At 41.7% G+C, this 15413-nt stretch overlaps 2 protein-coding genes across 12 annotated transcripts in view; both read right to left on the bottom strand.

Annotated features, from left to right (window-relative positions):
* The window catches only part of CERS3 (ceramide synthase 3), a 46507-nt gene extending 42677 nt beyond the window's left edge, over positions 1-3830 (bottom strand). For 2 of the 6 annotated variants that reach the window (XM_027644300.1, XM_027644302.1), the window contains exons 1-2: positions 2102-2763; positions 1902-1986 (exon numbers count right to left, since the gene is read on the bottom strand). In XM_027644300.1, coding sequence (XP_027500101.1) covers positions 1902-1986; positions 2102-2258 — 242 coding nt within the window. In that variant the 5' untranslated portion in view covers positions 2259-2763. The other 4 variants (XM_027644301.1, XM_027644303.1, XM_027644304.1 and 1 more) reach the window with 4 other exon arrangements.
* Positions 3831-3908: 78 nt separating this feature from the next.
* Positions 3909-15318, bottom strand: LINS1 (lines homolog 1). 6 transcript variants are annotated; one of them, XM_027644294.1, is made up of 10 exons: positions 15199-15316; positions 13635-13708; positions 12262-12472; positions 10868-11359; positions 10684-10773; positions 9705-9846; positions 8867-9457; positions 5859-6039; positions 4593-4893; positions 3909-4544 (listed from the first exon to the last, which is right to left on the bottom strand). In XM_027644294.1, the coding sequence occupies exons 4-10, from the start codon at positions 11267-11269 to the stop codon at positions 3927-3929; spliced, it is 2325 nt and encodes a 774-aa protein (XP_027500095.1). In that variant the 5' UTR covers positions 11270-11359; positions 12262-12472; positions 13635-13708; positions 15199-15316; the 3' UTR covers positions 3909-3926. The 6 variants fall into 6 exon arrangements, with proteins under 6 accessions (XP_027500095.1, XP_027500098.1, XP_027500094.1 ...); XM_027644297.1 differs by lacking the exon at positions 15199-15316 and adding an exon at positions 14614-14885; XM_027644293.1 differs by lacking the exon at positions 13635-13708 and having other exon boundaries at positions 15199-15318.
* Positions 15319-15413: the final 95 nt, after the last annotated feature.

Below are 15413 nucleotides of genomic sequence, written 5' to 3'. Positions count from 1 at the left end.
GCACCAGGATGAGATGGGACAGATCCTTGGACAACTCCAACTGGCAGCTACAACTCCTGACAGAATTTCAGGATGTGTACATGGAAACCTTCCCTACAAACTTTAAGGGAGCCAACATTCAGCACTGCTCACTTTTGAGGTTGTGTGTGCTGCTTTCAGACATTTCACATTTTCTCCCAATCTTCCTCCTAAAAGGACACTGCTGACTGACAAAACTCATGTTTTGGAAAGCAGGAACCAGCAATAACTAAGGATATTGTAATTCTCCATGCAAGATTTTTGCCATAAACTATATTCTTGTATTCCTTCCACCTTTGCTGTGAGCCAGCAGCCAGCCAGCTCTCTATTAAAGAGCATCTCTGACACTTAACAGCAATAAATTAATTTACACAACATTTAAGAAGATAATGGCTTGGAAAAGCTTAAATCCCTGAGATGTTTCTCAGCCAAGTCCAGGTCCATGCCTGATGCTGAGCTGGTGACAGTGCCTGTTATCCACTCTGACAAGACTTCAGAGTGAGCCAGGTGGCCTAAAGGAGTTGTACAAAATACAACAAGAATTTACAAACTCCTTTGGACAACTCTAAGGGAAAATACAGAGAAGCAACACTGTAATGACCACAATATTTTCACTCCTACAGACGCTGATAAATCCCTGATTGTGACTTCAGACACCATCCCACACTGACTCTGGAAGAAGTACAAACAAAGCTTATCCTGCAGTGATAAACCAGGGAACAGCCAAGGCTCCTTATTCCCAGCTTTACAAGGGTATCATAAGTATAGAATTTCCCAAGGTTGGTTTTTATTCTTGTATTACAGGATTAAAACTTGTACTACAAGTCTTAAAAGTAGAATGGAAAGCAGTCATAAAATTATTGGAGAAAATCCAGTTTGAAGAACCACAACCTGGATTCAGCTGTAACTGCTGCAATCAAGCTCTAGAAACATTCAAGTTAAAAAATATTCTTTTTAAAGAGCACATCCTGTGAGCAACTTCTAGTGCCAACTGCTTACCTCATTAAAGCATAATTTATTCTATTGATGTTGAAGGTAAAATCCTCAAAACAACAGCAAAAATGGGGACTGTGGACATTTCAGGGTAAGTCCTCACACAGAAAACTGTCTCCACAAAGGCCACCTGATTTATTCTGTGTCTTGCCTTGACATAATACAAGAAAAGTTGATATCATTATCCAAAGGTAAGGCACATAAATATCCTAGTAATGACCTAATTCCTAATATTTACATTGGTAATATGTTCTGCAGCTGAATTAATTTGTTCTAGCAATGAAATAACAGCTCTGCCTAGAAATTTTAGGTTGTAAAAAAAAAAAACCCCAACCAAAACCCAACCATCCCACCTTATATACTCAATGGGTTAAAATACAATTTCTTTTGCCAGGTGCTTTCTTTGTGCTTGGCTTTCTGAATACAGACACAGAACTAATACCCACCTTCATGGCTCACACTCATTTTGACATATAGTACAATAAAATAATTAAAATATATAGTACAATAAAAAAACCTTGACTCACATTGATTTAACTCCACCTCAGGTCCTACAGTTTCAAAAATGGTAAAATATCAACACATTAAGGTATCTAGTTGCCAGATACAAACCACATTTACTCACTTTTAAAACTGAGAAATCCTGAGATTTAAAACAATGGCTTTCTGAGAAGGGAAACATGTGGGAATGATCACTGCTAATAACCAACTGGGCACACAAACAGCCTGTAAGAATTCCATACAGTTGGATTGCAATTGAATTTGCTGTATTAAAAAAAAAAAAAAAAAAAAAATCAAGCTGTGGCTCCTGCATTTCTTGCTAAATTTTACACACTGTTCTGAGATGTCTAAACTTTTTACTTTAAAAACATTTTACCTTTCCCACCCACCTTATCGTATCAGTGTCTGAGAAACACTGTTGCAATTTAGGTGCTTCCAACCGGCCAAGTCTAGACCAAGAAATGCTGAAGATTCCCGTGTTCAGTGAAAACAAGGGAATTGCTCAGTTTAAACAAACTAGTCAGCAAAGGCTAGATTAGAAAAGGAGTGAGGAGAGTGGAAAAGATTTCACTGAAATATACCTACCTACCTACTTTTACAGTCGTGATCTTGAGAAACACTTGCTCAACCACCTCGCCAAAGGCACTTCCCATGTTTGAACTGAGAAGTTCCCAAGTTGTCTGGAGTTGCATCTTTGAATATGCCCAGAGGGATTTTAGTCCTGATAGAAATGAGCAACTCAGCATCCAGAGCACAACTGAGTTCAGACAGGGGAGAGAAACCAGGCATGTCTGTACCCTGGACAACTGCAAGGGCAGTTCTTAACTAAGTATCTGCAGGGATGAATGCAAAGGGTTCCATTCCTTGACATTCTCACCCACTCCTCTGATCAACAGTTATCTCAGGAAGAACCCAAAGTACAGTGAACACTCAGAATATTCAGATCTCCTTCAGGCCAGTGAAGAGGATCACTCCTTCCCATCTAACTGCCAAGTGATTACCACTGTCATCCTGGAGAGCACTGCAATTTCCAGCTAAATTATCTCATAAGCTTCACCCAGTTTTCTTCCCCTGCCAAAAGTGTTGATTCACCAGTTGAGAGCTCAAGACTAGAAGATGGCCACAGAGATTTGTGAGTCAGTCACCTGCTCCACACACTGTTTTTGTCTTACCTCAGTATTTATTTTAATTTAACACTAAAGAGCTACTTAAATGGAAGAGAGGACACGCTCTGTTCTGATTGAGAACCAAGCACTTACCTTCATGAGAAGATCCTAGAAGGAAAACTCCTTCTCACAGTTCTGAGGAGGTCTGAGATGTTTCCAGCATTTCTGTTGTCAGTACTTTCCCTCTGCCCAACCCTTGCAGGATCACTACAAGCTGCTCTTTAAATGTCCCAACATGAGGTGCCTTCCTGCAAAGTGCACACACTGAGCTGCATCCTGTTCTGAACTTGCTCCCCTCAAGCAAACTCTCAGACACTCACTTTTCAGGTTATTCAAATTACATCTAATAAAAAAAAAAGATATAATTTAGTATCTTAAATATCCATCTCACTGGAGTCACTTAATTTTAATTATCTTTCTGAATTAACAAATTTAGTAAGTGTACATTCTGTACTTACATGAAATGCACAATGGATGCAGGAAATTCTGTTGGAATTTCACTTCTGCACTACCTAAACTTAATTAAGATATAATCCTCCACTGAAGTGTTCCATAATTAGACAAATTATGCATTAGTTTCACATCTACCTTTTCTTTTAATTAAAGTAATATACACATGTGAAGGTGCACTTAGAGCCAAGCACTGATGCTGAACACACACTATAAACATCAAAACTGTCCATTTTATTTAGCTCAACCTCTAAGCAGTCAAGAACCTGAGTCACCTGGTTAGAGCACAGTGTTAATAACCCCAAGGTTGTGGGTTTGATCCCTGTCCAGGCCATTCATGTAAGAGTTGGGCTCGATGATCCTTGTGGATCCCTTCCAACTGAGAGTATTCTGTGAAGTGTTGCATTAACTCCACCCTCTAGTCCATAACCCACTACCAATTTGGCCATGAATTCATAAATAGAACGACATTAAGTATAATTGACAATATTTTAAGTATCATGTATTTTTGATGTGCTTTCACATCGGGCATTTATTATCAAATTTTGAATGCCTAACAGTTGATCCTTATATACTGTACACTGACATACATACCATGAATAAGCCCAGGGCTCTCAGGTCATGGATCATATCACTGGCTCCACTGTAGATTTTTAAGGTGTCAACCAAAAACATGTTTATCCTGCCTGAGGTTAAATACACTGACTAGTGCAAAAGGCATGAGCTGCAGAAGTCATTAGTCTCATGGAAATATTCCCTGGTGTACTAGTTAAAAAAACCCCACCAGAATGCTTTGGATTATTGGGGATTCATGTTTTTCCTCATCTTCTCAATGTGGCTCAGTAGTTTCAACAACGCTGTCGGATTATATGGGAAAAGATTTCTTCTCTGCAACCTAGAAATAGCTTGTTGCAGCTCTTCCAAGCACTTGGTTGATTTATAAAGCATTATTCTTAAGGGAATGATGTTATCCAAGGACGTCATACGAGTCCAACAGGATGAGGGATGAGATCCCTCCAGTTTCTGTTTCAGAGGTAACACTTCAGCCGTGCAGATTTTCCAGTTATCAGCCGTGTAGCTGCAACCAGTTCCCCTTCTCCTCTTCTCACCCTCATTGTTTGCAGGCACCTGCTTTGTGTTTACCAAGCACTCTTTTCCATCTGATTCCAACTCGGAGCCTTCCGAGCTGTCGTAATTAACGAGGCTTTGAAGGGAGCCCGGCAGAGCCGCGCTATCGGTGCTGATCAGCGAGTCAGAGCCGGCTTCATTAGCACCTCGCTCGGCTGTAAACACGCAGCAATCGGGAGAGGAAGACAAAGACAGCGGAGTCGGCGGGGCTGGTTCACAATCGGCGTTTTGCAAACTCTCATCACTCACACAGCTTTGCTCTTCATCACTCACACAGCTTTGCTCTTCATCACTCACACAGCTTTGCTCTTCATCACTCACGCAGCTTGGCTCTTCTGGGTGGGGTGGCCTGGCAGGAGACACGGACTGCAAAGCGCCGTGCTTGGGATCAAAATGGTTACAGACAGCTACGAACTGCTGCCACTCTCTCCTAAGGAGCTTTAAATACCTTACCAAGTACTCCAGAAAGCAAGTTTCTGATGAAATCAAAAAATCTAGAAGCACTGAGGAATCAAATGCAATCTTCTCCAGAAAAAATAAGAAGATACAGTGTGGATTGTATCCACCTGCATGGGTATGGATGTTCCAGGAGTCCTCCTCTTCTTGGCTTAAGTTATCAGCAGCATCGTGTCCTAACCTGGAAAGTAAGTCACGAAATACACTCAATGAAATGGAAGTTTACAAGTTTCTTTTTAAAAACAGCTGTGTCCAGAAGGTGGTATTCTTGCTCTTTTTAATTTTGTCAAAAAGTAAAAACCAAAAAAAGAAGTTTTTGTATCAGAAAGAATGAAGGCACGTGGGGCTTGGAGATTGGAGAGTTCAGGAAGCCAAAGCACTTAAAGCAGGGCTTAAAGGGCACTAATCCTTAGGAAACATCCTGGAATAATCAAAGGTACAACACATCAACTGTGTTTTAATATAATATAAAACAATATTATATCAATAATTTTGTAAACCTGAACACTTTCAGGATGTTAAGCACATTGGAAGAGTGGCCTACTTTAGTTCAGTGTCTAAGAAGGATTTGTGTTTTTATTACTTCCATATCTTCACACCTGAAGCTTGAGGGACTTGTATAAATTAGGATAATATCTGGTATGGTAATTTAAACAACAATGAAGCACTGAATGTCCAGAACAAATCCATGAAGAACACATTTCAGTTGTTAGCAATTAAGTTTTTATCAAGTAGCTACAATTCCTATGGGCCCAATCCTTGGAAACTCTGTCAGAAGTACTTGAATTCTTGAAGTTTAAGATCCCATTCTTGTCTAACTCTGTGTTGTAAGAAAACAGTGTTGCTTTTTATCTGTCTAACCACTATTTTAGGTGTGAGGTCAATTATCCTGAATTACAGGATATGATAAGGTATTTAGTAAGAAATTGTTTCACAACTCCCCTGTTTCAATCCAAAAAAAGACTTAAACAAATTATCAGCTCTTACATCACACATTATTACATTGCCCTGAGGTTTGGGGGTTTTAAATTATCAAAAATAACTTTGGTTTATATAAAAGTAACCAATGGGAATGTTATTTATATCACAACAGCCTCACTAAATTACAATTCTTTATAGTTCTGTCAAAAAAAAGCGTGCACTAACCTATCCAATTTTAAATAAATGAGTAATAAAGCTTTAGCAGCTTCCCACATGTCATCATCTTGCTCTATGAAAATCAAGGAGAGCCATTCACAGTGATGTACAATGGGGTGAGACTGTGGGAAAGGCTTTAGGTGACTCCTCCAGAACATCAACAGCTGGGACATGGAACTCTCAAAGTCTCCTGAAAAAGAAAATAAAAGAAATAACCATGAATTTTGCTATAGGGTTTTTTTGTTGTCAAACAACATTGCCATACACCTTTTATTTTTCACATTAACAGTGAATAACAGTTCATGAATGCATTTATCTTTCCTTAGCTCAACTGATTTGACACAGCATCAGATTTTCTAGGTTAGTTCTTGCCATTTTAGTGCAGTAGCTTACTCATAAAAATAACTTCATAATCATTGGAGAGACTCCCTTGAGTCAAAAAACTTACATCTTCAAAACTAATAATGTACTACATCCTGGTACTAAATATCAGATTTTGAGGTAACACAGCACACATTCAATGTTTAGAAAACAGAAAAACTTCCTGCAACCTTGAAATCAGTTTTACTCACCACATCACTACGTGATTTTCCTTAATGTTTGACTTTAACACTTGCTGTTCCTCCTAGCAAATAACAGGAACATCAAATTATCTTTGTTATTAATAGTTATTATTCAGACTATTATTCAGAAATTCTTCCCTATAAATCAAAGCTATCAGGAAATGACTCTCAAAATTGGAATGAATTAAAGTTAAGCCACTTTAATTCATGTTGAAAAAAAAAAAAAAGGATCAACCATCTTCCTGAAAGGGGAGTTACCATATTAAAGAATTTTGGTGCTTGTTTTAACCACTTCAATTAATGTCACTAAAATAGAAGCACCATTCCCTCTCAACTTGAAATTCCTCCTGACAGTTGGGGTATTTGAATCTAATTAAAGAACTCATTTTTGTGTCACGAATCTGGAAAAGAAAGGAGACTTTTTTTTCTTTGAGAATGAATTTTCACAGAGACATCTAAAATAGATATAACCTACATTTGTTCTTTTCACTTGTTCTTAGACAATATATACATTTTTCAGGAGGTGGATCATAAGTTAAATATTCTCTACAATACTTAAAAACTTTAAGAATGCTACTGACATCACAAATATAACATCTTCCAAAATCTGCAAAAAACTGTCAGAAGCTGTCTTCCAGAAGTCTGTGGCTCTTTTGCACAGATGAATTAAAAAGTGACTTTTAGGCTTCCTAAACAGTGTAAAAATATAGAAAGTAAAATAACATTTTAGCTATGTGTTTAAATAACATCTAGAACTTGTATTAAAATGTCTCAGTGCATTTAAAACACTGTAAAATTGCAGCCTTGTTTAGAAAGAAATATGTGGCAAAAAAAAATGTATAACAAATACAGGAGTGCCCATTCTCACTTGTATCTGACTGGAAGCAGTGCTTCAGAACTGAACTGAAACTGCCTTTCCATTTTTTCCATGCAATCCAGGACAGCACTCTGCTTTGATCATGGAATCTGCACGTCCACATTCACCCAGCACAGCATCAGAAGTGCATCATGTGCTCCCAGATGGAAGCTGGGATTCCAGGAAGGTCTCTCAGGCAAGAAGCCTCCTCACCCCACTGCCTCATTAGAGCGAGGAGAAGGGCTGCTCCCAGGCTCCTCTCCCCCCAGGAACACATTCCCTGCCATCCCACCCCGCTGCTGCCTCCTGGCATCTGCCCTTCTCCCAGTCTGATCCCTGAGCTCAGGACAAACACACTCAGGGAGGTATGAGAGGAATGCTCAAGGTATGCTCACACCTACTAATTGAAGGGACAGACCCATCAGTCAGGGTGAAGGACACAACCACTTTACATAAGAAAGATGTGGATCTGTTGGAGCAAGTCTAGAGGAGGCCACAGAGATGCTCTGAGGGCTGGACACCTCTGCCATGGACACATGGGGTGACACGGACACATGGAGAGCTGGGGTGTTCAGCTTGGAGAAGGCTCCAAAGTCAGGAGCCCCTCTGCTCTGGAGCCAGGCTGGGAGAGCTGGGGGTGTTCACCTGGAGAAGAGAAGGCTCCAGGGAGACCTCAGAGCCCTTTCCAGTGCCTAAAGGGGCTCCAAGAGCACTGGAGAGGGACTTTGGACAAGGGCCTAGAGGGACAGGACAAGGGGGAATGGCTTCCCACTGCCAGAGGGCAGGGTTAGACGGGATATTGGGAAGGAATTCTTCCCTGTGAGGGTGGTGAGGCCCTGGCACAGGTTGCCCAGAGAAGCTGTGGCTGCCCCATCCCTGGAAGTGTCCAAGGCCAGTCTGGATGGGGCTTGGAGCAACCTGGTCTGGTGGAAGGTGTCCCTGCCCATGGCAGGGGGCTTGGAACTGGCTGATCTTTAAGGTCCCTTCCAATCTAAGCCATTCTACAATTACATGGTAAGTCCTATAATTTCCCTGTAACTTACTTCGGAGCTTCATTATTTTTATTTACCTTTCTATCACACTGTTGGTTTTGCCTCATTAAATTACTTGTCTGACAGTAATGCCTTGTACTTTCAATAAAATAAATACATATGTAGAATAAATACAATAAAATAAAGTTCTACCTCCATGTTAGAGAGGGAAGAGTGTTACCTGCAGTTCCTTTCAGTTCCCCACCCTGAACAGATGCCTGTGCTATGGACTCGCTTCTTTTCCAACTGGAGAAGAGCCTGGTGTTCCCAATCTGGCTCAGCTATTTCAAGTATTAACACATGTTCTAAACAGGAAAACTTTTCAATCCCAAATGCAGCTGTTTCCAGCCCCCCTAAATTGCAGGGATTGGACAAAATGCAAGGAGACAACCAGTTAGGCAGGACACAGCACCAGCAGGTTCCTTGGGTGGGTCTTCTCTTTCCTTCCTCCCTCCCATCACCACTAATTCAGCTGAAATCATTTACAGCCTTAATGAGCTGTGATTACAAAATCTGAAAGCTTTAAGACTCTCTGCTTAACGAACAAAACTAAAAAAGGACTGTTACCTTTGATTTCTGCTTCTGCTGCAGAGTTGTGAATCTTGAATTCCAGTGCTTTAAGCACAACCAGACTTAAGGCTCTGAGAACAGTTTGGTCAGAACCACCTCGAGGATCATCTCCAGGAGCAGGTTCACTGCTGCCAAAGTAGCTGGACTTTTCATCTAGGGGGATCTGATTAAGCCAAGTTAAACTCACAACCTGCAGAACAGCATTGCTCAGTGCAAGCACATCCTCACACAAAGGCAGGGCTTGTAAGGACACTGATCCCCTTCTAGCATCTTCTCTAGACTTGTGAAGGACACATTTTTTAAGGAGCAAAATGAATTTCTTCTTGATTACATAGGGAATTGATGAGCTAATGAGGTTCAGGATATAAGAAACTTTCAAAAACAACACTCTCTGGCACCTCAGTGGTAATTCCAGTTCAGTTCTGGAGGCCAAAAGTGCTTCCAGCAGATCTATAAAACTGATCAGGTTGGTTGTAGCTTCAGAATAAGGTGAAGTATAGTGGTGACTGTCAAAATGATGGAACAGGATGGCATTATAAAATCCTTCAAGCACAGCATCAAGAGGAGCCAACAACTTCTTCAAAACCCCTATGGCAACAAAAAAACACATTATTGAGCTGATGTGTAACACGATCAGATAAACCAGTGAATAAGGAGTAAAAGTAAGTGTTGGGACTACTTTCAAACTTTAAGTATGTTTAAACCCGTACATTTTAATAGCACTTTATACCCCCCTTTCAAAGGAAGGGAATGGGTGTTCCAGAGCCCACGCTCCCGATGAATTCCAGGTGATATCGCTCCCCCTGGCGGTACCGTCACAAAATCGCCCCAGTACCTGCTTTGGGTAAATCCGCGTCTCTCAGGGTCTCCTTGATAATCGCTGTCAGAGTCCACAGGCAATCTGCAACCGGGGTATTCCCGGGAAATCCCAACAGGGTGTTCAGAGTAAAGCTGAGCCAGGTGACATTTAATGCATTCTAAGAAAAATTATTCAAAAAACAAATCACATATGTTTCCAATTGCTGTGCAAACTAAATTAAATCATAACACCAATGATTTCAAATTGTACAGTAAAAAGATTCAAATGTAGGCACAGACAAAACACAGGCAGAAACAATCTCTCTGTCCAATGCCTTTAAAGTACTTAGGCCTCTAGTTACAAACATGAACTCACACATGCAATGCAATAGAAATTATCTGGATGTTCCAGAAGGGGAAAACCAAACCTCCCCATGCCATGTGACCCACCCAAAATCAGATAATGCTGTAAACAGATCATATCTGAATTCATAACTCCCAGACCCAGACAACTTGGCAAGAAATATTACAAACATAGTTCTGAGATAAATCTATGTTCAGAGATGCTACTATGGAGGCTGCAATATATATTCACTAAATATACATCAAAAAAACCCTTAAGAAATTGGAACATTGAAACAAGAAAATACAGAAAAGCCTTTGATTAACTTCCAAGAGGTTGTCACTTGTTATCTACTGCATCAACTAACACATATCAAGGAACTGTAAAAATATTGATAATGAAATACCTGTATTGCAACCTTAAAGAGAGTATTTCTTGTCATCTACACACATTTTACCCTAAAAGAGTTTCATGGAATTCCAGATTTTTAAATATAAGACATTCCACACTTCTGCTACACATCTGATCTCCTTGCTTTCCATATTCCAGGCTCCTCCTAATACAGCTTAAGTTTCTAGGAAAATACAAACACTATAAAAACTTGCTGTAGAGTCAAATGGAGAAACCTGCAGGCTCAGTCATTTTTTCAGTTATGAAGTTGTGCCATACTCACCTCTTCCTTCAGCTGGAAATACACCAGGGCTGCCAAACTTTGGGAAGCCATGTGGGATAAGAGCCGATCGTGGGGACCGAGCAGAGAAACCTGGGGACACGTGGAAAGGAAAAGCATCTAAGGCACCTTCCTTTTTTATTTTTCCTTCTCTCACAAAAGTCTTTCACAAGTTTACAGAGCTTACCAGTTTTGAGTCAGCTTTTGCCTCCTTCAGAAGGAGGACAAAGATCTCACAGTACTTCAGTCTCGTGCTGGATTCGATTTGCTGGGACTCTGCTTTAGCCACCATCATCTTGATCAGGGTTAACTGCAGCAGCATCACTTCTCGGGGACAGAACGAGGAGCTCATGTTGGCAAAGCTGTTTGATAAATCATCTGCTGCAGGGACAACCATATCAGTGTCCTGATGGCTCCCAGCACAACCAGCAGAGGGTGGGAGATGCCTCTGGTGACAGGATTCATCTCCTCCTGCTGGCTGCTCAACACTCAGAGTAAGCAAAGAGGAATAATGATGGCTTTCCTTGGCTAAGGGAATTCCTGCCAGGACATCCTTGTACATCTGCTGCAGGAGGGAGATCTTCATCATGAGGGCATAAAATGTTCCAGAAAATGCTCTATGTCACCACTCACAGCAATAAAAACTGAAGCACCACTGGGCATTTCTGTTTGAAGTTACCTAGAAATAAAATATTTTGCCGTTACTGAACTTAACAAGCAACTAGAAAATAACAGAAGCACAACACATATTTTTAGAGTTAATACTACCATTATTAAACTTACTTGGAAAATGCAAATTCAGCTGCACAAAACTGTCCCAGTGAGATATTAAAATGAAGAATTACCATGCTGGGAAGAAGTTTACAGTTCCAATATTATATTAATGACACCAAAATGACTTTGCTGGAAATAAAACCAAAGGTTACTGTTACTGGGGACTACTGCTAAAGATACGAGAACTTGGATCAAATCTTTTCTCTACACTGCTAAAACTGCTAAGACCTAAATTCTTTTGTGCCTCCAAAAACAGGCATAAAATTTAAACTGCAAATGTTCAGTGCCCCATTAAGGCTGGAGATGGCAACATCTCTCAAACAAATGAAAACCAAAGGACAAGTCTTGATTTTCCCTGCACTCAGGCTCAAGATGGGCTGATCTTAAGGGCCCAGTGACTGTGAAGTTGCAAATTATAAAATACTTTCAAATCAAAGTGTAAAACTTACTAAGTGCCAATAAAAATACTTAACCATATTCAGAAAAGGTAAAAAAAAAAAAAAAAGCCTTTATCCCCACGTCAATAGAACATATCTTTCAATCCCAGCACTGGAACATTCATTAGAGTTTAGAAAGAAGAGCTATTAAGAATTCAAATCTCTCCTTGAAGTGTGAGCACCCACAAATGTAAAGGGCCAGACAGATATCCCATCTGCCCAGAAAACAAATATGCTTAAGAACATCAGAGTTTCTTTTTCACCTATATTAAGAGCAATGCTCATCTGTACTATTTATCTTTTTAGGGCAGTTTTAACATGTTCTCTAACAAGAACTCTTTTAATTAAAAACAACAAACAAACTCGTTACCTTCATCTGTGGAGAAGTTGGGAGTGGGACTTCAGCTGCTTATAGGAATTTTCTTTTTGCATGATTTTTGGATTGCCATCTCTAGCCTGGCATAATCAACCAGGGAGACTTCCAGGCAGGCTCCTGCAGCCATCCATCTGTATTTGGCTTTTATTTAAATGTAGCATTTCTCCTTTTTTACCAAAGGGAAAAAACAGCTCATTCTTCCAACCTGTAAGAAATTCTAAAGGTTATTTATCATCAGATCAAATATTTTAAATTACTATTTCTTCTTAGCAGAATATAAGAAAAGAATGAAACTGCAGAAGTCAGTATGTGAGGCGTTTTTGGTTTAGTTTATAATCTTCACAAGTTCTTAAAAGAATATCAAACACTGAGAATTACACCTGCATTTTTACCACCTGATTTTTTAAGTGCAACTGAAGCACACACTGACAAAATAGCTTCCCAAAGGATTAGAGTTAGACCAAGGTATTGTACCCAGACTCCTCATTTCTTCCACCATCCAGAAGCATTTCATTCAGAAAATCTAAAATTTGAGAGCATGAAGTTGCCTGCAGGAGTGACCTATGATTCACTCAGGTGTGGTATTTTTAAAGGCATGTCCAGCAATGGCTGAGCTGAAAACTCCAAAATGTTCCAGCATGTTCCTCACCTAATAGGACCAGGAATCCTTCCCCCATTCCTTCCCATATTCCACATTTTAGATGTTAAGAATAAATCTGATACTTCAGGCACTAAATTCCTCCTTCGTTTGCAGGATCTCTTTGGAATTCTACTTGAGGTGGAAATTTATGACTTGAAACCTCATAAAATTTCTGCAGCAATCACTCTGTGAATATTTTATATGGCTGTTGTTCCTATATTTGAGTTTTATTTCGTCCTAAATTAATACCTAATAAAATGAAATTATCTCAACACATTTACTTCTGTGTTCAAGATCAACTTGAATTATCACCCTGCGTGGTAAATGGACAGATCTCCTGCACAAATTCACACAGCCCAGCCAGGTGGTTAAAGCAGAAGAGATTCACACCTTTTCTAGGACATTTTCCTTCACATGATAATGACTGTGATTTCCTGATCCTACCATAACACATTTATGTTCTACCATTAATTACTTTATAAAAACATCTCTAAGATACGTCTCGCTCACTCACACACGACAACAGCTCACAAACATAAGTCACAAAAGGAAATGAAAAATGAGGGGGCTTATTTTGAGGAAATTTACTTCAAAGAGGGAGAAAACATCAGACAAGGACTAAATTTGTTTCAGGCACGGCAAGAGAGCACCGTGAAAAGCTCAAAGCTGAAGAGTAAAGAAAAGGAATCGTATTCATACACAAGAAATGACAAACTCCAACCCTTACTTGTATTATTTATCTGAGTTATTCATGACAGCATCTAAAAACCAATTAAGGTAACGCCTCACAGTGCCAGACTCCTGCATAAACAACAGGAAGCAGTTCAAAAACCTTATATATGGATCAGGCAAAAGACAGAAAGGAGAACTATACAGACGATAAAAAAAAAATCCCAAATAAATATTTTGCTTTATGTTATTTTCATGATTAATAAGGCTTTAAAATGAAAGCCAAAGTCAAGTGGGGCTGCAAACAGAATGAGAGAAGAAACTTGGTGGGAAAGGTAATAAGGACCTGAAGATGAAAACTCAGATGGTGGTTGGAAACACCTCCGGAATATCCTAAATCAGAGTTATAAAATACACGTATTTCTACAAGGCGGGACATTTAATTTAGAAGAAAGTCATGCAAATTGATTTCATAGAATCCCAGAATGGTTTGGGCTGGAAGGGACCTTAAAGCTCATCTCCTTCCACCCCCTGCCACGGGCAGGGACCTCTTCCACTATCCCAGGTTGCTCCAGCCTGGCCTTGGACACTTCCAGGGATGGGGCAACCACAGCTTCTCTGGGCAACCTGTGCCAGGGCCTCCCCACCCTCACAGGGTGATTCCTTCCTAATTTAACTGGAGTTACACTGTTGATACCACATTTTCCTTTTTTTTTTTTTTCCCCTAACACAAAACAGCTCATGATGACACACAATTACTCAGAGATATTACTGAAGAGGCATAATTATCTATTGTCAAGTGCCTGTATTATTTTTCCCCTGTTATATATCCTATTAAATGTTAATCGCATGAGTAGCAAGTGGGAGAAAACAAACTATCCAAAAACCCCACTCTCTTTTCATTAAAAAAAAATTAGAAAAGGCAAAATGAAAACACAGCCCGTGACTTTTGGGTGGGAGTCTGCAGGTTCTGCGCTTCCTTATAATGAAGTAGTTGAAGCATTTAAGAAACAAAACACACTTTGAACTACTTGTACCTGCAGTGACTTCGTAGGCTCATCTCTCAACAATCTGCACCTCAATGGCCCCTCATCTCTCACACTGGCAATGCCAGGCTGGGCACTGGGAGGAACCCTGGCTGTCGGGGACACCCGGCGAGCACGGACGTGCCGCTTCTTCAGAGCCTCCACAGCTCCTCCTGAGGGCGTCTGAGCCCTCCTGCCCCTCCAACAATGCGGCTTCTCGCCCCAGGAAGTCCCGAGACTCTCAGCCTGGCGGACCTGCCCGGCGACCCCTCGTTTGCCCGCCCGGAGCCGCCACAGCCCCTCCCGGGCCCCCCCCCGGGCCCCCCCCCCCCCCCCCCCCCCCCCCCCCTCCCGCCCCCGCCTCGCGCCCCAAGGCCCCGCCCCTTTCACTCCACTCACGCCCCTCGCCCTCTCAGGGCCCCGCCCCTTTCGCGCTAAACCACGCCCACAACACACAAGCCCTGCCCTTTCACTCCAGGCCCTGCCCCTCACCTCCGCAGCCCGCGCGCCCGCGGCCCCGCTTAGTCACCCCGAGCCGCGGCTCGCACGGGCCTGCCCTGGCCCCGCCGCCCCTGCCGGGCAACGGCCGCCACTCACCCGCCCCCGGCGGCACCGCAAGGCCCAAACTCCGCTCCGTCACAGCGGCAGAACCGCCGCCGCCGCCACCCCCTGTCGCAAACTCTCTCCTCCTCCCCTTTCCCCCCTCGGCTTTACGGCAGCGGGGCGGGTCCTCTGGTGGGCGTGGCCGCCGTCAGCCCGGCGGGCCAATGGGAGCGCGGCGGCGGCGCGCGCGGCGGGGGGGCGGGCCCGCC

Source organism: Corapipo altera, unplaced genomic scaffold, assembly GCF_003945725.1.
Source record: "Corapipo altera isolate COAL_440 unplaced genomic scaffold, ASM394572v1 50, whole genome shotgun sequence".
Classification (NCBI taxonomy): domain Eukaryota; kingdom Metazoa; phylum Chordata; class Aves; order Passeriformes; family Pipridae; genus Corapipo; species Corapipo altera.
The sequence above is the reverse complement of the archived record's forward strand: the minus strand, read 5'-3'. Positions and strand labels throughout refer to the sequence as shown.

What these genes read in the sequence shown, in the direction of transcription:
- LINS1 (XM_027644293.1), bottom strand. Translation starts at nt 11,269, where the DNA reads ATGATGAAGATCTCCCTCCTGCAGCAGATGTACAAGGATGTCCTGGCA. An exon ending in CGCGGATTTACCCAAAGCAG is followed by an intron (nt 9,458 to 9,704) that starts GTACTGGGGCGA and finishes TTGTTGCCATAG; the next exon opens with GGGTTTTGAAGAAGTTGTTG. An exon ending in AGCAGAAGCAGAAATCAAAG is followed by an intron (nt 6,040 to 8,866) that starts GTAACAGTCCTT and finishes TTTCTTTTTCAG; the next exon opens with GAGACTTTGAGAGTTCCATG.